The sequence below is a fragment of the Carassius carassius genome, chromosome 50, assembly GCF_963082965.1.
Source record: "Carassius carassius chromosome 50, fCarCar2.1, whole genome shotgun sequence".
Lineage (NCBI taxonomy): Eukaryota > Metazoa > Chordata > Actinopteri > Cypriniformes > Cyprinidae > Carassius > Carassius carassius.
Window position 1 is genome coordinate 13,706,191 of NC_081804.1, and position 23,197 is coordinate 13,729,387.

Below are 23,197 nucleotides of genomic sequence, written 5' to 3' on the forward strand. Positions count from 1 at the left end.
GCAGCATGTTTTCGCCTGCACTGCCAAACTGACAGCACAGGTCCTTTGGAGTATGTGTGTATTTGTGTTTCTCGACAGACACCCCATATTAGTTTTCGCTCTATAGAAAAGAGGTAACACACAGCTGAGACCAGTCCTTTGAATTTGCATGAGAAGTGAGAATGAATGGATGGATGTTTGATGTCACAGATGCATGTTGGGATTGGGCATCCAAACCAACAAATTTCCTGTGCCCAAGTTGGTTTGCTGGGCTTCAGCCAGAGGTGAGAGATGTTGGGATGATGAAATAAACACGTCAAGTAGTTCAGGTAAAACACCACTACAGTACACAACACACACATTAGGTTGCACCACTTTGAGAAGCAATACGTCACATGCTTTAGTGCAAAGCTCACAAAAGCGTTAGTTTGGTTAGCTTAGTTCGGGACGCTGCATTAACCGGACCCAAACACTTACACTGGCCGGGTTCTCTGAGACGTCGGCCCTGCGGCCCTGATTCAAAAAAAGAGTCAGAAGAAACTTCATGAACACTCACACATCTGAAGATCTGCAAACATGTGTGTGGTCAAACCTGGCTTGTGGGAAGTGTGTCATTTCTTCACTTAAAACATACCTTATATGCATTTGTGCGATAATAATAAGTAACCATAACTGGAGGCAAACGGAACCTGTTTTCATAGTGCTAGAGAGTTTAGTCTCTTCATAAGTCAAGTTCCAAGTATTTTCCAGCCGAAAAAAATGACACACTTCAGCTTTAAATTTAGGTTTCATTTAGGAGGTTGACACATATGCAGGGAGAAGAAATTCCTCTCTTCCTCTACCGCTGTCACACCCTGGTTTATCTATCTAGGACACTTCCAATTTACAGGAGCGTTTGGTCAAGGGCTGTGGTACCGTCTGACAGAGGCTTCTCTCATATGCTTGTTCTCATATCAGCAGTGAGCAGGCCTGCAACTCCAGCTCCTAAAGCTGAAATACACCTCAATCTGCTGAATATTATAAAGACAGGAGCACCTAAAAATTGAGGTGAAAAAACTCAAAAGCCAACTATTTGGAGATCATCTGGCTCTGACAAGTGGTAAATTTACGTCAAGTGAACCAGACCCCTGATTTCATGTTTAATTAAATATCTTGTGTGGCAGCAACCAAAGAAATGGAAGAAAACAGCAAGGGTATCTAACCTGCCATTGCTGATCTGTGGTGGAGAGTGTCTAAAGTGGTCCGAGGGCTCGGAGCGGCGGTCCGGAGAACGAGAGCGGCTGCTCCTCTTCCGCTCGTAGGGTCGGTCGGAATGATCGGACGCCACAGAGTGGATGTCTGAAATATCTAACAAACAGAACAAATGATCACAGGTGTTATGTTAGAGTTATTGCTATTGGAATATTGCATTCCCTAAACGATCCAAATTGAATAAAATTAGAATACACTCAAAATAAAATTAAATAAATAAATTAAATTAAATAATAAAAAAAAAATCACTAAATTCAATAAGTATTTTGTCTTGTTTCCCAGTAACAACAAAAATATAGTCTAAACATCCTTAAAACAAGACACATTTCTTTTAATTTTTTTATCTAATACGTTTTAGTAATACTGCTGTGTGCTTTGGTCATTATTAGTGATATATATATATTTATAGTTAATGTGGTTTATTAATAGTTTAGTTTTAATAATTTTAGTACTTCAACTTCAAATTGTTTTATTTCAGTTAGTTGCCAAGCCAACATTTATCATTTTAATGATTTTTATAAGTTTCAGTTTTAGTTAACAGTAACAACACAACAAATAAAATAAAATACAAATAATTATATGGTAAGAATTATTTTTCTTTAGTATTCAAATAATCTGAAAATAGTTCAAATGAGTAGCTCTGTTTCGTTCCACTTTTGCCGCATAAGCATTATATCAAACTCTTATCATCATTTTATAGAGGAAAATTATGCCACGATAATTAGGGTTATCATTTTATCGCCCAGTTCTACTAGAAGGTATAACTCTCTCACCATCTCTGTCAGAGGCATTAGCTGAAGGTATGCTGTCATCCACGTCTGGGATATTGAGCAGGGTCGCCCTCTCGTCTCTATGCACCACCATCTTCAGCTTGCCCTTTGACCTCTCGATTAGTTTCTTAGCATCGATCAGAGACAGATTCTCAGTCACCGTGCCATTAATCTAGATGAAGATTAAACGTTTAAACGATTAAACGTAAAAGATTAAAAATGATTTCAATAGCACCATACATCTCCATTTGTTCATGATTCATCACATCACTAAATACGTCGGTTCAGACATGCTCATCACTTCACACACTCTCTTCTCTCCTTCCCTCGGTTTCTTCCTTCCTTCTCTTAACAGGTGCTCATTTCTCTTACCTTGAGCACTACGTCTCCCTCCTGTATGCTTCCGTCTCGGGCTGCCAGGCTCTCGGGGGAAATGTCCTTAACGAAGATGTGGCTGGCCAGGCGAAGCCCGTATTCTGCTTACAGAGTAAACCGCAGAAACACATACACCATGTTAGTATATGTTAGCTATAAAGATGGATTTTTTCTGATGGAAACCTGCATACAGCAAAATGTCACTGGGCTTAAACGTCACACATCAACTGTGTTCTGACTGGACATGATTGTGTTGTGTCATGCAACGTCTTCACTGTCATTTTAGAATCAACAGCAGGAAACTGTTCACATTGTGTTAAGGCCTGTTCAGACTAAGATCAATGACTATAACTATAAAGTAAAAAAAAAAAAAATGTAATTCTGTTAGAATAGCTAAATTTACAGCACGAATCAGAGCACTAGTGAAAATGCTTTAATTTGCACCTTTTTGTAATTATATATTTTATTGTAATCATTCAAATCAATTTTTTATTCAACTTTCAACATAAATTTTCTTATATTGAAAAACATCAATATTAGATTTGGTCTCAGACTTGATTAATTTCTCTCATTTGAATTAAAAACATTATTATCAAATTAGAAGCATTTTTACTAGTGGTCTCAGACTTTTAAAACCACAGTACGTTCAAATCAATTTACCGGTAATTAGATTTTTTTAAAATGTACTAATTTTATGGATCATGCTCTACTTACTAAAAAAAAGTAGTCAGTTGATGATATAAAATATCATCTCATGTATTTATTGTTCGGTATATTAAGTTTTAAATGATCTAGAATCTGCATTCATTTAAAAGTGCAAATTAAAAGCATTTTCACTAGTTGTCAAACTTAATTTATTTTATTTTAATTTTTAAATGAACTTTTTCCTTAAATTATTTAAATTATATATCAGACTTTATATATTTTGTATTGAAGTGCAAATTAAAAGCATTTACAGATTTCTCAGTCTCAGACTATTATTTATTGATATATGATTATTTTGTTTTGTGCAGCATTTTTTATTTTCATTGTGGGCAGACCAGCTGGAAACTTGTCATGTTAAGGCTGTTCACACCAAGAACAATAATTATAATGATAAAGTTGCACTAAAGTCATAAGACGTTGACTGATATGGATTTTTCATTGGCCGATGCCAATATTTAGAAATCAGGGCAGCCGATGGCCGATATATGATACCGATTTTTTTTTTTTTTGGTTCATATTTTTGGACTATTTTCTTTTCTTTTTCATTCTTTCATTTTCATCTCAAAAAGTGAATTTGAGCAAATTACAATTGCAGGGTACAAGATAGCAATAGTAGTAGTAGCCCAATTAAGAATAATAATACACGGCTCAAAACTTAACCTTTAATCACTCCTAAAAAAGGACAACACTTAAAGTCTTTGGGGTCATTTTTACCCCAAACTTTTAAAAAGCGATTGCATAAGGAAATATACATTTTTTATATGGAAAACTATATATCATTTTTTTTATTTACTTCTCAACTATACATTTATGCTGTGTTTTTGTGGAAATTTTGAAGTTTTTTACCTATTTACTGCACAATTACATAACTAGGCCATAAATTGGCTCATGAAAAATGATTTTTTAAAGAAAAAATCACTTAAATGATGATCTTAATTAAATCTAAATAGTTTCTGGACATTGCTCTATGTGTTAGGGATAGAATACTGCCATCTAAAGGTTAGTCAAAAAACTTTATTTCTTATGGGTTAGGAATTAAAGTGCAATGGCCACATGTATCCACTAGAGTGCTATAGAGACTCATTCATTTTCACTTCATTTTTCTTGATGCTTCAACTTCTCCTCACAACTTTATGATATATATTTTGTGAATATTTATTTAAACATTTTGAAATACATAAAAAAATCTGTAGTTTTGTCAGAGTTAGAATTTGTTGTTGTTTTCTAATATATTTTGAATTATCTGCTTTTGCAAATTATTATACATACATTTGAAAAAAACAAGTCACCACTATGACATGATTGTAATCACACACTATTTATTTCAGAAAATTATTTATCAACAACTATTTATTTTTTTAGAACAAGAGATTTTAGAACAAGATGAATTTTAAAAGTAAATAAACCAATATAATACAAAACAACAGCACCAATAAACTGTAATGAACAGGAGTGAAGGGTACACAGAACAACTTTTTTTTATAAATCACATGGCTAATAAACATGTGAAAGAACAAGCAGAATATTATAGAATATATATTACAAGCTTGTTCCATGTTGCATATGTGACATTTTTCAGATTTGTGCCAGTTTAGTTGATTTTATTTGCCAATTTCTATAAAAATGCTCTCTGTTGCAGTGGCATACGTATGTTTGTGTGTGTGTGTGTGTGTGTGTGTGTGTATGAGATAGAAAGTTTGTTCCACTTTGGGTTTATGCTCTAGGACCAGACCTTGAATTAAATGTAAAAATTTTTAGATTTATGCCAGTTTAGTTAATTTTATTTGCCAATTTCTGTAAAAATGCTCTCTGTTGCAGTCACATACATGTGTGTGTTTGTGTGTGTGTGTGTGTGTGTGTGTGTGTATGAGATACAAAGTTCGTTCTACTTTTTATTTATGCTCTAGGACCAGATCTTGGTTTATTTGTAGAAATTTTCAGATTTATAATGGATTTAGTTTTATTTTTTTGACAAACAAAATTTAAAAAAGTCATTTTTTGCATTTTCCCATTCATTTTCAATGTGGGGTCATTTTGACCCCAAAGACCTTAAAAGGTAAATTTTTTTTTACACACCTTTAGAACAACCAAATCAAGCCCAGTTTTTTTGTGCATGTTTAGATAGATGATTTAGGAAATGTCACCGAGTTTCATGCCCCTGCGATGAAGGTAACACTTTTAAAAAATGAAGGAAAAATCCATTGGGGTCATTTTGACCCCAAAGGATGATTAAAGGTTAAGCACCTTCTCAAAACAGTTCTGAAGCGTTTACGTTTACTGACAGTTTCCTACAGACTGCAAATTAATTCTCTGCCAGCAGGAGGTGCTGTTGGAGCAGAGATATAGCGGTTTTCCCGGTAACGGCTGTAATCAAATAAGCACTGCTCACAAGGCTACTTTATCAGGCATTACAGGAAAGAAGAAATTAAAATGAGATGGACGCTTTTCTGAAGACTTCTGGCTTTTTCAAACGTGTATGCAAGTTCTACTTTACAAAAAAAAAAAACATTTCAGTTTTGTCACAGTTTAGTCCGTTTCGTTTCTCATCCAACACTTGAGAAGTTGAGCTGAACATCTCTTCACGGTCTAGTTGTGTTCAGGGCACGATCGGTACAGTATACGCTCGCGCAGCTTTAGTGTGCACAGAAAAGGGACTCTTATTTGTGCGCCAATACACCAACGGCTGATCGCTTCCTGCTATCTGTGCCTCAGACATGAAGCTCTGCACGTCCAGTGCTGAACGGCTGCCCGTGTCCTGCGCACAGATTTCGAATTACTTCCACACAAATGACATAGCGAACCATTACAATGTAGTATGTGCATGCGGGTGCACTTCCGGAAAAATCGGCTGAAAAAAGACCAAAAACCGGCCGATTGCCGATCGCGTATTTTAATCAAAAACCGTCCGGTTCCAATTTATGGCCGGTCAACCGGTGCATCCCTAACCATGGCAACAATGTAAAACACTGCCTCAAAGGGAGTTCAGCTTGCAGAACAATTGGCCGATGCTGATTAATTAAAAAAATCGGTCGATTAAATCGGTCGACCTCTAGAAGTATTCATTTACAACTCTAATGACACTGAACGATATTGTTGGAAACACTCCCAGAATTATTTTTTTCAGCTGATACACACTGATGCCAATTAGCCAATCCTAATAAACAGAACATTTATCATCAGTTGGTATTGTTACAGTTACCATTCATGGTGTGAACGAGCCTTTAGTAATGTGAAACTACTTGGCAACAACAGTGTTATAATTCGGAAGACAAAGTGATTGGGCAAGACCGTTCGGCAGGTTCGAAGCGGCCATCTTCACCTTGATTTTTGCGGGACTTGACGAGGGTGACTTTGGCTGGGCGTGGGGGGAGGTTGGAGGACACAGAGTGGCGGTCCGAGTGTGGGGACAGACTCCTCTCTCTGGAGCCACTGCGCTCTCGGTCTCGGTCCCTCCTCCCGCCCAGCCGGTCACCCCTGCCACTCCTCCGGCCCGTGGCTCCGCCCCCGCTGTAGGCACTGGGCCCGCTCTGTGCCTCGTAGATCTCGTCTTCGTAGCTGTCGTCGTCCTCTTCATGCTCTGACATGGTCTCGCGTTCACCCGGGCGCCCCATGGGTACCTGCACCTTCTTCTTTCTCCTGATGGTCTGGAAAGAGGGAGGAGCAGACATGATTATTCGCAACAATCTAAATTTTTGGGCATATTTTTCATCTCTAATGTGTCTCTTATTCTCTTATGGATTTTAGTGCAATAAAAATAAAAGTTGTTTATTTAATTTACACTTTCCTAATTTAACACAAATGTATAAATAAATAAATCAAATGTTTAAATCACTCAATTTTGAGATCACTATTGAAAATACTATTAATATGCACTTTACTAATTTAAAGGGCCACTCCAGCCCAAAATGAAAATGTTGTCATTAATCTTTAACCCCATGTCGTTCCAAACCCATAAAACCTTTGTTCATCTTCACAATTTAAGATATTTTGGATGAAAACCAGGAGGCTTGTGACTGTCCCATAGACTGCCAAGTAACTAACACTGTCAAAGTCCAGAAAAGTATGAAAGATGTTGTCAGAATATACCATCTGCCATCAGTGGTTCAACCGTAACGTTATGGAGCGACAAGAATACTTTTTGTAAGCGAACAAAACAAAAATGACTTTATTCCACAATTCCTTCGTCAGACATCAGAGATTTTTCCCTCTAAGGATGATGAGTCTGTGTCTTAATGCAAGAGGAAACAGTAAAAGAATAAAAAAGGGGAAATCATACTATTTTTGCATTCTTCCCACTTTTCCGAAGTTGTTGCACTGCATATGCGTGATCCACGTTATCCATGGAGACGGCGTTAACCATCACCACTCTGTCATTCTCCCTGCCGGGGCAAACAGAGCAGAAAGCAGTTAGCAGATGAGCTACTCCAACTGATCTCAACACAAGATGGAGCAGAGCTTGATCAGCAGCACTGTGCACTCATGCGTTTACATGTTAAGAAACTCCATCAGGGTTCAGGGTTCTTGATAAAAATAAATGATATAACAAATTAAATATACAAAAGATTCCTCTTTTTTTGCGTAATAAGAGCATTCTGGGAAATAAAGACTTTCACCATGGTCTGTAAATTTAATATTTTTATTTGAAAATAAAATAAATATACAGTGGGGTTAAAAGTTTTAGACCACTAGTGAAAATTTATTTTTCAAATTTAGGAGAAAATGAAAAGCAATTTCAATACAATACAATACAATACAAATTCAATAAAATGCTTTTAATTGGAGTTTTTAAATTGGATACAAATGTTTTTGATGCAAATAAAATAATATTCTTTTAAAATGCTTTTAATTTGCACTTTTGTAAATTTAAAATACAATTTAAATAAATATTTTGAAAGCACTAGTGAAAATTCTTTCATTTGCACTTTTTTAAATTGAATACAACTGTTTTCGACAAATAAATTAATATTGTGAGAGCACTAGTGAAAATTCTTTTAATTTTTTCTAATTTAACACAAATGTTTTTATACAAATAAGTTAAATAACCTTATGCATAATTTGAATTAAAAGTTACAAATTAAATTAATAATGAACTATTACTATTAAATTAGAGACTTGCCATTTCAAAGCATTTTCACTAGTACTCACTACTAGTTAATTAACTAACAGTGTTTTTAACAATTAAAAATAACTTAAAAATGAACAAGAATATTAATAATCAATTAATATTCTCGCTGGAAATAGCCCATTGTGTTTTTAAGGGTAATTAATAAAAACTGTGTTTTAATCAAAACAGTCATGTTATTTGAAACATTTTTTATCGAAATGCATCAAATTCAGGAATGAAACTGGAACTGAATTGGCATAGTCATGGTAAAGTGGGTTAGAGCGGAGTCTTACTGCAGCAGGCCCTCGGCTGGGCCTCCTTTCAACACATCAGATATGACGATGGATGTCTCCCCGCTCTGAAAGTGAGGGTTATCCCTCCCGCCTGAGATAGCGATCCCGAAGCCAAACCCTGGAGCCTGCGAGAGACACAACGACATGTTCACAAACACACGAGGGCAGCGGCAAAACATTCAAATCACACAGGAAGAGCTAGAGAGGGAGAGAATGGGACAGAGAGAATAACAAGATAAGATCTGGGAAAACAAGAGAAGGAAGATACATGAGGGGATGTGATGGGCAAAGAGATACAGAGAGAGGGCAGAGAAGGGCGGAGAGATAGAAAGATCCCATCACAGATATACAGAGGAAAAAAACAATACAATAAACCTAAAAAAACGCCACTTCATTTCTGCAACTGAACACCAATTTTAACAGAATAGGTTTACATATAATGTTAAATATATATATATATATATTAGGGCTGTCACTTTTGAGAAAAATCAAATTCGAACGGATATCGAATATCATGCAATGTATTCGAATATATTCAAATATCTACGTTCCCCCCCTGCGCATATTAAAAAAAAAACACAGTAGCCTAATGGAGATTCAATCACAAAGGTATTAACAGTGATTCATAAACAGGACTATCTGGATGATTTTTTTTTTTCCTTAATGTTTGAAACACAAGGTTATCAACTTAGAATATCAACTTATATGAAGTGCCACTATGCATATCTCACAACTTTAGGCTAAATGAAAAAAAAAAAAAAAGATTCAGAACAGGCACAAACACTAATGTGACAAATTAAACAGCAGCAGGAGTAAGGCATATAGCCTAGCCTAATTCATTTCTTAATATTATTTGCAAGAAACACCAGTCTATAAACTTGATCTGGATTAAGTGCGGCTCTCTTTTTATTCACAATGTTCCCCGCGGTGGCGAACACACGTTCGGAGCGCACACGTTTGGAGCGCACAGACGTGCATGGCTACTAGCTATTATTCGCTTGATTTGGTCATGGGCCTATGCTACAATACGTCTAGAGTGCCCTCTACTGGATAAGATGGCAAAGAATAAAATAAAAAACAAACGGTCTAATCATAGACTGTAAAAAAATGCGCTACACATGGCATTTTAAAAAACGGATATTTTATTTATAGTTCTATTACGGATATTTCACTTCGTGTTCGAATGCATATTCGAATATCAAAGAAAAGGGACAGCCCTAATATATATATAGTAACTTTCATTAGGGCGTAACCCAATAAAGTAAAACTCAAAACATTTGCTTTGTTGTCCCGTGAAAATTTCAAAACATCCAGACAATCTAAATCTAAGTTGATTTAAAACTCTAAGTGTATTTTTGTATTGGTCCTGATTTTTACCACTTATGCATAAATACACTGTAAAATAGTTCCTGTTTTGAGGTATTTCTTATTGAAGTTGGACAGAATCGACTATTCTAGGCAAAGGTTATAGTTTACAGCAAAGTTGCAACCATGACTTGTTACTTTGAGCCTTGATTTCATGAGGTCTTTAAAACAAGCAAAATATTCCATTAATGGAACGCAATAAAACACATGCAATCTTAAGTAACATAAAATATAAACAAGATATTCACTGACAAGTAAAACAAGACAATATCCTCTGAATGATTCACAAATCAACAGAGACGATTAAATGCTCACCCTGTGTAGAGATACAGTGTGCTGTTCCCATATTACTGTCTCATCCATTGCTGCACTCTGTATTGAGAGAAAGGAGGGAAAAAAAGTTACAGAAACACAAATCGTTAGATTACCATCAACAAGTTTACTTGGTTACATTCCCTCACGGCCTAAAGGATGCAGATGCATTCATTAAAATCAAGCGGGACACACACACATTCAGAAATGTCTTTGTGTCTCGGTGCTTAACATCTGTAAAAGCATCCCTAGAGTGTAAATGATCTTCCTACACGTTGTGTAACGGATAAGGAAACAACAAAGGTGTTGCATCCTCTTGCTAGGCTTGAGGAGAAGAAAGGACGGGGAAAGAGGTCTCTGCTGACATCCAGCGAAGCTACCTGAGGTGCTCAAGCACTGATTTATTCATTTCTCCATGGCTTCTGCAACGCAGTCACCTCACATAGCAGATTCACACAGTCATGGCAACAACAGCATTAAGTTAAGGAATAAATACAACCTTTCAGTGTTAATAAGCCATATTAACACACAAAGACATAATAGAAATGTTCAAGTCAACTGTAGCCAATTACTTAAAATGTTTACAAAAAAAATACGAAGAATCTAGATAAAACCAACTTCCGTATTTTTCGGACTATAAGTCGCACCTGAGTATAAGTCGCATCAGTCCAAAAATACGTCACGATGTGGGGAAAAACATATATAAGTTGCACTGGACTATAAGTCGCATTTATTTAGAACCAAGAACCAAGAGAAAACATTACCATCTACAGCCGCGAGAGGGCGCTCTATGTTTTCAGTGTAGGCTACAGGAGCAGTGAGCAGCATAAGAGCGCCCTCTCGCGGCTGGAGACTGTATTGTTATCTCTTGGTTAATTTCTCTTGGTTCATGTCAAATTAATTTTGTTAATAAATAAGTCACACCTGACTATAAGTTGCAGGACCAGCCAAACTATGAAAAAAAGTGTGACTTATAGTCCAGAAAATACGGTAAATAAACAAGGGAAAATTAAAAAATTAATAAAGACAAATATTTTATAATATTAATCTTATAATATTATATATATTAGTGCTTCGCAACAATATTTTTTTTTAATCGCGATTACTGCATGATTGTCTGCAATTGATCGCAATTAATTGCACTGTTATGCACAAAATTAATTATGCATTTAAAAGTAGTGTACGGTGCACTTTTTTCATTTAAAAGTACTGCTATATGAGCAAAAGTGTTTGCAATCTCTTTAAACAAATAAGGTGCTTTTTACAGCAATGTTCCTTTTACATAGTAGCAGTTAAAATATTTATTGTAAATCTTAACTTATAACATTAATGTAAATAAATTAAATATAAATCACGCCATTTGTCACTGGCAGGACATTAACGTTTTTATAGAAAATATTTTATAGCTTGTTATAGAAAAACAAGTTCTGCTCAGAGTCCAGAGCCTCGATCATAACATTATAACATGCATCTTCTGAGTCAATACCTGCATGATCGTGGCACCCATCGCAGCAGAGTGCTGCGTGGGACAACACTTGATGGGCGGGTAGAGATTCGTGTGTGCGGGATGCAGGACAATAATTAGGGTGTGCTCACACTAGGCAATCTTAACTCCCAAAGCCTGGTTCGTTTGACTAGTGTGATCGTTCGTTTAGCAGTCCCTGGCTCGGTTGGAAGAGGAGGACAAGAGCACGGTTCAGTTATATACAGATCAGTGAGTGTGAGCGCTATCCACACCGGAGCATATCTTCTGATACGTGCTGCCTGATTGCGTCAATATTTCTGAGCAGCAAAAGCGATTGATATATAAAGCAATATGTTGTTACAGAATCCCATACGACTCAAAATAATAAACCACAAAGTTAACAAAACGATTCAGTCCACTGTTCTGAGCAAGCACTTCTCTGCTCTCTTCACGTGCTCTCAGACAATGTAATATTTCCATTTTATGAAGTCATGATTATGAGCTCGTTGTATTCCTTTCCGTTAAAAATAACAGTGGACAGTGGTTTGTAAATGTTGGTGCTTAGCCTAAATAATTTGATTGGGAGCATCCCCTCCTGAGACCCATGATTTGTCTGTATGTGTATTCAGAGCCAGTGAGCAATGGACTTTGATAATAGTAATAAAAACGCACTATGACGACAACACTGTATAAAATATAGTAATAAACAATAATAAACAGCATTATTTAATTTATTAATAAATTACCATTAAAGTCAAATGGCTAAAATGTGACACACAAGCACACACACACACACAAAAATTCTGAATATAATTCAGGCTTTACAGTATTAAATGATCCCAAACACCAACAGGACAGTTTTCAGCATGCAACAGTAAGGAGTGTCTGCAGATCCACAGATACAGTGGGCTAAGACAAACAGGAGTTTTGGAGGTTTAAATGGAGAAGGTTTTTGTAACAAATGGAAACCGTGATGAGAAGTTGATGGCCTTCTGTGTGAAGCCCAAACGACTGGCTCCTGACCTCACGATGATAGAGGAAGGATGAATGACATCTGTGTCACATCTTCACGAGCTGAGAGATCAAGTCTCAGTCCATCTGTCTGGTGCCGATAACAACTCAGGTCTCGTCCGCTTCACAGCTGTGAGCGCTCTTCACATCGGGCCCAACTCAAACCACACACATCTTGTCTACAGAGCAGGATGATACACTTTGTGGTCTTTTATTCACCATCCATATTTGTGGTCTGTTTCAGGACAGGTTGAATATTTTGTTCCCTTCTGGATGATCTGACGCTCCTCCCCGTTTCGCTCTTGTAATGTCAGCACATCAGCCAAACAAGCTCCGTCAGATGATTATAGTGTAATGAAACATGACTGACAGGCTAGGAATTAATATAAACCCACAGCAAGAAATAATAGGGAGGGAGGGATGGAGAGAGAATCTGAGGGCAGTGCGTCGTGGGAAATGTGCTGACCTAGGGGATCATTACTGCAAGCTCAACCCTTCACCTGTGCCCTGCATGGCAATGAGGAGCTGCTGGGATCGATCGGGTGCTATTAACATATCCTGCATCTCTACAAGGCTTGTTAAAACCACAGCTACTCTCAATGGCATGGTGCTGTACAAAAACATAAGCTAGACAAAGCTATGCTAAAAAGAGAGAATGACTCAAGCTCATAGTTGATAGATGAGGAAAGACGACTACAAGAGATTTCATATCAGGACATGACGTAAGCTAGAATCAAACCTGTGCCTTTGTGAGCACAACAGCTCCTTTCAGCCAACTGGGACATCACTCAGCCCACTCAGGTTCAGTCAGTGACATTCCCTCCGCAGCTAACAAGCCCATGACATCACGTGGAAGGAAGTGGATTCCAAATTCCATCTGCCTCTTGTACAATCTACTCCTCTCTCCCTTGTTGAATCTTAAAAAGTGTAAACGTTCAGTGCTTTCAACAGAGATGGCCAATTCCAAGTGTTCTGTAACTAATGCTACTTACGTTGAACGAGCGCACTCGAGATCTGTCAGATCTGCCGTCCAGGACATTAGACAGTCACTCTACAGAGCAACAGGCTGAATCATAGAAATCTACAGCACAAGAAACCAAACAGCACAGGGAGACGGTAATCCAGCGAGTTAAAGCCTCAAGAGCGACTGTAATACCACAAGAGAACGTCCTTGAAAGATGATTCACATGAACTGTTTATTTGCCTTCTCAAAGATGCATTACATACTCTGAGTCAGCCTTTTAAAGGGATAGTTCACCACAAATTGAAACTCTTTTCATAATTTACTCAAAAGAAGGTATTCAAGAAACATCTTTGTTTTTTCTGTCCATATTAAGAAAGTAAATGTGGTCCAATATGGTTTTGAAACATGCTTCAAAATATTTTCTTTTAAGTTCTGCAGAAGAAAGTTAGTCATATGGATTAGGGCTGCATGATAAATCACATGTGATATTGAATGCGCATCTTTGTCAGTAAAGCCCGTTCTGTAATCAGCACGCTTTCACATGGAGCAGCATTAACTACAGAGCCGTTGTTCACTGACAAGCTGTGCAAAATATGATTGTGTTTTTGCGCAGCTTGCGCATTAAATATTGCATGTGATTTATTGTGCAGCCCTAGCCTGGATCAACATGAAAAGGGCAGATTCTCTGTATGAATGCCATGTGAGATTAATTTGGGGTTGCAGAGTTCCAAATCACTCACTTATGAGGATCTGTGGCGGTTAGGATGCTACCATCTAAATAAGTAGGCAAAAAACTGTGAGGTAGCTTACTAGGTTTTGAACAGAGCTTTGGATTTATCCTGTTAACCACGACATTACTCTTCCCTCAATTCCTCTTGCAGGTCTAGGCAAGCTGCCAGCCAGCTCCAGGATTGGAGGGTACAAAAAGAAACTAAGAGGAATTACACAGCATCAAGAAAAGTATAAATGCTATGTTGTCTTAGCCCAGATAGCTTAAAAAATATTTAAGCTGTAAATAATAGCCTATATAATGACGTTTTAAACACAAAACATTGGCAACTGACAAGCAGAAACCCCACTTGAGGGCAAACACAATACGGTACTTCAGATAATCTTAAATACTCATAAACAAAAGTGTGCAAATCCAGGGTGACTGAAGCCCGACTGGAAAAAGTTTGCACTCCAGAGAGCAAAAGAGGGTTTGGAGGATTTATGCCCATCTTAAGGCCGATCGGTGCCATAAAATGCTGATGCAACATACGCTGCACCATTTCGTCAGAATTTATGGGTGGTTTTCATCGGCCAACCAAAAAGCTAACAAAGGGACCACATGATTCCTGTTGACAGTACATTTTAGTTCGCAGTTTCTTCTGCAGTTTCAGAAATTGAAAGCACTTTAGAGATTCACCGGTCATCTTTAAATGGCAGAACATGACTGGGCAAAACCACTCCTGACCTCTACAGTTACATTCACGACTTTAGTTTGGTTTAGTAAACACACATGAACAACAAACTCTGACGTTGCATTCAAGTTCCACGACTAAGCATGACAACAGTGCTTTAGCTGAAAAAAAGGTCTGTTTTACTTTGCCTAAAGGAGGCAAAATCTTCTGAGGCAGTATTTTGAGGTTGCATTTGTTTATGTAAAGATTTGTAGCACTGTAGCTTACTTGCACTAATTGGTCTTAATAGCAGGAAGGATGGAGTGAGAGAGAAAGAGAAGGTTCTCTCATTTTCTCACACCGATCATGTGTCAATCAATCTTTTTCCAGTAACTTGGAAGTTTCCTCCAAAGGGACTGACCTTGAAATTAGTGTAAAATAAATTGCTCTGGATTAAGCAAAACTTGATACATAAGAACAGGCTTCTTGTTTTAAATTCTCACTCCATTTCTATCCATACTAAAAACAACTGCCAAGTATGTAATGAGCACAGACAACCTTCACTTATACTCCATGTACTATAAAAATGAAATATGACAAGTTTCAGGATGCCCATAGGCAGCAATCCAACGCCTCATGTCATTTGTGTCATAAAAGGATTCCTTCTAGAGCTGAAACAACGAATCGATTTAATCGATAAAAATCGATTATTAAAATAGTTGTCAACTAATTTAGTCATCGATTCGTTGCTAAATAACTTTTATTTGCCGTAAGCGGCTCATTTCGTGCATATTTCAAATCTGCGGTCACCAAAGTGTGGCAGTAATGAGCCACCGGAGGTTTTACTCAGCCAGTACAGCAGGAGAAGTAGCGAATAGCCAATAGCTGGCCTCGTTTTATGTCACGTGCTTCCCGAACAGCGTCTCTGCAGCATTTAGCGGGATGTGGGAGACTGGGAGTACTTTACTTTGAGCCTTCAAAAAAGAAGAGTAACCTGTAAACTCTGCACTACTGAACTGTTTAAGGGGACGTTCACATATCGCGTCTTTTGCGCGCTCAAGTTCATTATTTCCAACACCGCACCGCATCGAGTTAAAAACATCTCAACTTTTCAGAATGCTGCAAGCGCATCGCTGGTCATGTGACAAGAACTAACCAATCAGCTTCATCCTTTCCCGTAACAACGTTAAAAGCTCAGTCAAGATGAAAGGAACAGCTGATCATAGTTGTATATGGATTTCCATTTTGAAATAAATTTAGTAGCAGAGCTACTGCAAGCGATTTTTTGAGCTGTAAATCCATTTATCCTTTGCTGAAATTTCCGCGTCTTCAAGGAGAGAGCACGTCATGGTTGCTTAGCAAAGGCAGACGCCTCAGGGGCGCTTCTGCCCGAGCGCTTTGGAAAGGAGGAGAAAGCGGCGCGCCTAGCGTTTTCCACGCGTTTTTAGGCACGATATGTGAACGGCCCCTAAGACTTTTATTTGTGCAGATTCTCCAGTACAATGTTGTTTGCAAATGTTTAGTCGTAAAAGCTGATAACATTGCTTTTTAACAGTTAACATTTAAAGCTTTACAAACATGTTCTGTGATCAGTTTGTCGTTTACCAGTTCAAAATTCAGTCGTGCAGCCTAATTATGACTGAATGAGAGGGGTAAATGTTTAAAGATATTTGAAATGCACTTTTTTTCTAAGTATTCACTGCTCTTTTTCACACAGCAGGTTTTTTGTGTGTGTCCAATTTTTTTTTATAAAAATCTATGCTGAAGGATAAAAACCATTTATTAATAATTTACTTGGGGAAAAAAATGGAAAAAACTAAAATATAAGTACATAAACCGATTAATCGATTAATCGTAAAAATAATCGACAGATTAATCGATTATCAAAATAATCGTTAGTTGCAGCCCTAATTCCTTCATGATGGGAATGACTGTAACGACCGTCCTGATGCTGCTGTAGAAACATAAGAGCCCAGTGGGCTCCAGATTTATTTCGACATATTTCCTCAATCAAGAGATTCCCACGCTAGAGATGAAACTTCATTGCATCAATTAATCAACCTGCTCAAATAGAGGATTGCTCATCTGAGGAAAGCCGTGATGACAAGGTTACGAAACAAGTCATTTGCTGAAGACGAGACTACTTTGAACGGCTTTTGGGGTATTTTAGAAACATTATTATTACCATATAACCAAAGTATTTGCTTGTGATGGACAAAACAACAGCTTACAATGTAAATACAATTTTATTTTGAACTTGTCTCTCTAGTGTAAAAATCAGGGTTGAGAAACACTCAAGTGAACTGGTTCCCTTTCAATTCATAAGTTGCAATTAGCGACAGCAAATACAGAAAATATCTAGGGCTGCAACTAACGATTATTTTGATAATCGATTAATCTGTCGATTATTTTTTACGATTACTCGATTAATCGGTTTATGTACTTATATTTTAGTTTTGCCCATTTTTCCCCAAGTAAATTATAAATAAAGGGTATTTATCATTCAGCATAGATTTTTAAGAGATTTTAACCATTTTGCATTGTCATATCCTCATCAAAAATATACCTGGAGTTGTTTTATTATGTGTTAGTAATCCTTTGTCGAACTCTTCTGCAATCAAAACACTGACCCATACTCTAGCAAATTTCACAAGGAGATTTCAAATAATGTTTTCACCATGGCAGTCCTTAGAGCTCCTAAAGTAGTTTAACATCCTGAACAAAGCTTATTAAGGAATCTTTCAGAACATATTTTCACGAAGAATAAGGATAAAACAGAATAAAATTGCAGTACATTGCATTTTATAATTTACTGGGAAACATCTTTATAGCTTATGCTGTGAAATTGTAAACAATCCTTTCGAATAAAGTGCCAATGGCATGAAACCTGAATGGAACTCACATTTTAAAGTTAAATCCATCAGAAGGTTGTCCAGAAAAAAAAATTGAACACACACAAAAAACCTGCTGTGTGAAAAAGAGCAGTGAATACTTAGGAAAAAAAAGTGCATTTCAAATATATTTAAACATTTACCTCTCTCGTTCAGTCATAATTAAGCTGCAAGACTGAATTATGAACTGGTAAACGACAAACTGATCACAGAACATGTTTGTAAAGCTTTAAATGTTAACTGTTAAAAAGCAATGTTATCAGCTTTTACGACTAAACATTTGCAAACAACATTGTACTGGAGAATCTGCACAAATAAAAGTCTTAGGGGCCGTTCGCATATCGCGCCTAAAAACGCGTGGAAAACACTAGGCGCGCCGCTTTCTTTCTTTCCAAAGCGCCCCTGAGGCGTCTGCCTTTGCTAAGCAACCATGACGTGCTCTCTCCTTGAAGACGCGGAAATTTCAGCAAAGGATAAATGGATTTGCAGCTCTAAAAATCGCTTGCAGTAGCTCTGCTACTAAATTTATTTCAAAATGGCAATCCATATACAACTATGATCAGCTGTTCCTTCATCTTGGCTGAGCTTTCAGCGTTGTCACGGGAAAGGATGAAGCTGATTGGTTAGTTCTTGTCACATGACCCGCGGTGCGTTTGCGGCTCTCTGAAAAGTTGAGATGTTTTTAACTCTATGCGGTGCGGACGCGCCTGGAAAAACGGGCGGCTCGCGTCCGCATCGCTTCCATTATGAGCGCGCATACCGCGTGCCTACATTGGAAAAAACGAACTTGAACGCGCAAAAGTCGCGATATGTGAACGACCCCTTAAACAGTTCAGTAGTGCAGAGTTTACAGGTTACTCTTCTTTTTTGAAGGCTCAAAGTAAAGTACTCCCACATCTCGCTGAATGCGGCTGAATGCTGCAGAGACGCTGTTCGGGAAGCACGTGACATAAAACGAGGCCAGCTATTGGCTATTCGCTACTTCTCCTGCTGTACTGGCTGAGTAAAACCTCCGGTGGCTCATTACTGCCACACTTTGGTCACCGCAGATTTGAAATATGCACGAAATGAGCCGCTTACGGCAAATAAAAGTTATTTAGCAACTAATCGATGACTAAATTAGTTGACAACTATTTTAATAATCGATTAGTTGTTTCAGCTCTAAAAATATCAAAATCATTGACTTAAAAAAGTGCTGTTTAATTGGTCCTTCTCCAATGATGTGTTTTGACCAAGTTGGCTGCACACATTAGAGGTCGACCAATATATCGGTCGGCCGATATATCGGGCCGATATTTGTCATTTTTTAATATATCGGCATCGGCCGATATCCGTGTTTAGTAGCGCCGATTTAAAGTCAGGCACGTCGGCGGGCAGCCCCGTGTTATTGTTGCAGTGGAAAGTGCTGCTGCGTATGTGAAGGACCCCAAGCCAAAACTTTTGGAAGATTCAACAACAGTCCTGGGAGATAAAGGTAGTCAGAGAATTTCATTCTGTAAATGGGGTGGAGAAGTTGACAGCTCTCACAAACACTGCAGCGTGATTGAGGGCTACGTTACTCTGACCCGCTCACAGACAGCACCGCGCTCGGAGAGACAGCTGTCCTGGAGCTGCCCAGAACGGTGAATGACATTTGTTCGGAAGCATGGTTTGATGCAGACAATAACCAGGTTTCCATCCAACTCATTTGTATTTAGGGATGTCAATATTCGATAATTTCCATGATCGATCGTCGTTTAAATTAACGATCAATTAATAACCTTAATGCTGCAAAATGCGTCTGCAGGGGTATTATTATTATGTGCACAAGCCACTTGGAAAAAAAGCTTTCTCACCCGAATTAAAGGGGTTTTAGTATGAATAAAATGCTAGTAGCAGGACTGTAAAATGAATAGATGTGATTATGATCATTTGATCAAATGAAGAGAGCGCGCCATACATTGGAGATCATATTACTTTTTTGTGAGTTTGGATGGGACTTTGATACCGCAGCTCCACCTCACAATCAATACTGCGCATACTAAAAATGATGGCAGAGAGGTAATATGTCCAATTTTTTCCAGCCGAAATACCAAGAGGCGACCTGTTGCTGAAGAGCTTACTATTAATACTTCAATACAATTTATCACCTAAGAGCACAACACCACAAATAGCATTAAGAGATCAATTACCAAATACCCAAATTTTGCCTAATTACCGAAACATTATTTTCAAGTAAATGAACATTTGTTGCATAATCACTATTTAGAATTTTAATTGAATTGGTTACACCCCACAGGAACTTTAATTGGAATTTGACTGAGTAGTAGAGGAATTTCTGATCTGGATGTCTAGTAACAGACAAGTTGTATGTTTGAACCCTACATGGGGTTTTTTTTCCAAAGAGGACACTGTGACTATAATAATTGTAGTGTAAATTAGGGATGCACCGGTTGACCGGCCATAAATCGGAACCGGCCGGTTTTTGCTTAAAATACGTGATCGGCAATCCGTTTTTGGTCTTTTTTCAGACGATTTTTCCGGAAGTGCACCCGCATGCATATACTACATTGTAATGGTTCGCTATGTCATTTGTGTGGAAGTATTTCGAAATCTTGTGCGCAGGACACGGGCAGCCATTCAGCACTGGACGTGCAGAGCTTCATGTCTGAGGCACAGATAGCAGGAAGCGATCAGCCGTTGGTGTACTGGCGCACAAATAAGAGTCCCTTTTCTGTGCACACTAAAGCTGCGCGAGGTCCGCGCCCTGAACACAAGTAGACCGTGAAGAGATGTTCAGCTCAACTTCTCACATGTTGGATGAGAAATGAAATGGACTAAACTGTAAATTAGAACTTGCATACACGTTTGAAAAGCCAGAAGTAAACGTCAGTTCTGTATAGGATTATTATTTTTATTTTACCTTAAAATTACATAGACTTAATTTGATTTAAAAATCACCTGATGTAGCACACTGAAAAAAGTGTTTCGTTCATCCAATTAAAAAATTTTTGGGTAATGATTTACATCTATATTTTTTTCCTTGAGACAATAGTTATTTAGTTTTCATTGGATCAAGTAAAAAAATATAGATGTGAATCATTACCCTATTTTTTTTTTTTTTTTTTTTATTGGATGAATGAAACCCTTGACATCTTTGTTTTATTCGCACCAAAATTACTTGATTTTAACATTTTGGAATAATCTATTTATATAGCATACTTTTATTTAGTCTCACTGGTAAAGACCTTTTTTTTTAAACCAAATTAAAAAACTAAAACAAAGACTGAATGCTAATTAAGAAACATCTTATTGAATGTGTGTTGATTGTGTTGTTTGGATTGTAGAACTATGCAGTTGTTGCCTTTAATTTCACATGGTTACAGTTAATCTGTTCATTTCATTTAAGGACAGTTCTCTGTAGTTTCAACCCAATTCAAAAACAAAAGCTAAATGCTGGTGTCTGTACCATCTATGTTTGTATTGAATGAAGGCTACTAACTGGGCAGTTACTGACGTTAATTTCAGATGGTTACAGTTATTGTTTTCAATAGCCAAAAGCCAGTTTGGCCTATTAAATACCAAATAAACATCTTGTTTATGCACACTTTCCTTCTTTCTTGTTTGTTGCTTAAAGATAAAAAAAAAAAAACGGAAATCGGTATCGGAATCGGCCAGTTTGCTTGTAAAAAATCGGTATCGGAATCGGCCATGAAAAATCATGATCGTGCATCCCTAGTGTAAATCATACTGGATAAATGCACACAGTTTGTACATATTTTAATGCTAAATATGTGTTCTCATTGCACATTCACCTACACCTTGGTCAATCAAATCTTCATAATGCAGTAAGAATACTGGCTTGACTGGCAGCCAATGTCCTATACCGTCAGAGGTCTGAAGGCATGGGCAGCCATGGACCCTCTCACAGATGGATCGGACAGCTGAACACAGTCATAACGAGTGGTAAGGGCCAAACTATTCCAACATGAATCTACCAAAGTCATCTTAATTGATGATACAGAACCTGTTTCGAGTGGGCGGAAGGGGTTATCAATTCTGACAGAGCCGGAAAAAGTCAATTCTAGGAAGATGCACAGATGGTGTACGTATCTGTGGTTTTTATGTAACAACTATATGGGGGTGATCTGACAAAACTTGGATCTGGGATAATTGGCTTGCAAACGGCATAAATTCAAACTTGGCCTTCAAATAGTCAAGACACTAGAGACTCTTTCAGAGATAACATCCAAACCTGAAACACCCCATTAAAACTGAAAAATATATACACATCATTAGGGTGGAAATGTGACAAAGTTGTGTGAGTGATTCTTTGCTTACCACCAAGTCGCCTCTTTGTAATGCGAGAGTGAAGCATTGCGAATAGTAGGTGTCAAGCTCTTCCTCATTACCATGCTGGTGTGAACTGAGAGCCAGGAATTCAGCTTTTTTTTCCAATCTGGATATGCAGCACATTATCTCTTCACCACAGGAGAGGGGAATCAAGAGAGAGAAAAGGAAGAAACAAGAGGGAGGATCTAAAAATAGCTCTCGACGTCGCCATCGGGTTCAGATGCAGGGAAGCAGCAGGGCCATGATGCAGACGACATGAAGATGATGTTCAGGGGAGACGGTAGGAGACACAAAGCTGGATTAGGCTAATTCACGGTGTAGACAAGTGCTATTAAACAATCTCTGTGAAGTTGTGCAAGTGCAGGTCTGAGATAATATGGAGCTAATCCAAAAATGAATACAGCGGTACCAAATTAGATACTATGTTGGCCACTGAAAAAGAGCAGCAAATTGTGGAGAAATGACCTAGTTTTCTATCAGTGTTACAAGAAGAAAACAGTTCATGATAGTAGAAAAGTAGGGATGCACAATACTCTAGAATCATATCGGTATCATCTGAAATCATTATTATTATTATTTTTTATAATTATTTGTCAGCACTGGCTCATTTCCACCAATTATTGTGGAATTATATTTGACTGCTTGCCAGTACTAGGGATAGCACTAGATAATGGAAAAAAGTAGTTTGACTGTTTTTTTAAAACTGTTTATTAAAAAACAAACTGGCACAGATTTGTAAAATCTTTGAATTTACTTTAATCCACCAAGAGTGGCACAAATAATGGGCAAAAATATGCAGAAAAAAAAATAGGAACTGAAATTACCACAGCAGACACTCATAACTTCCTGTCAAGGTCAATATGTCTCATAAAATATCAGATAATTGAACTTTTTCATGGCTTGGAAGAGTTAGCTCAGGTTGTAAAATGCTGAGTGGAACAACTCCACAAAAACAGTTTTTATGAACTAAAACAGTAATTAAGGGGTTAAATGTTAGG

At 37.6% G+C, this 23,197-nt stretch overlaps 1 protein-coding gene across 12 annotated transcripts in view; it reads right to left on the reverse strand.

Annotated features, from left to right (window-relative positions):
* Positions 1-23,197, reverse strand: part of LOC132133042 (tight junction protein ZO-1-like) — a 92,683-nt gene that overhangs the window by 25,452 nt on the left and 44,034 nt on the right. For 7 of the 12 annotated variants that reach the window (XM_059545715.1, XM_059545709.1, XM_059545714.1 and 4 more), the window contains 8 exons: positions 10,158-10,214; positions 8,478-8,602; positions 7,357-7,459; positions 6,400-6,724; positions 2,373-2,479; positions 2,004-2,172; positions 1,182-1,326; positions 457-492 (listed from right to left, as the gene is read on the reverse strand). In XM_059545715.1, coding sequence (XP_059401698.1) covers positions 457-492; positions 1,182-1,326; positions 2,004-2,172; positions 2,373-2,479; positions 6,400-6,724; positions 7,357-7,459; positions 8,478-8,602; positions 10,158-10,214 — 1,067 coding nt within the window. The remainder of the gene's footprint in view (positions 1-456; positions 493-1,181; positions 1,327-2,003; positions 2,173-2,372; positions 2,480-6,399; positions 6,725-7,356; positions 7,460-8,477; positions 8,603-10,157; positions 10,215-23,197) is intronic. The other 5 variants (XM_059545718.1, XM_059545719.1, XM_059545711.1 and 2 more) reach the window with 3 other exon arrangements.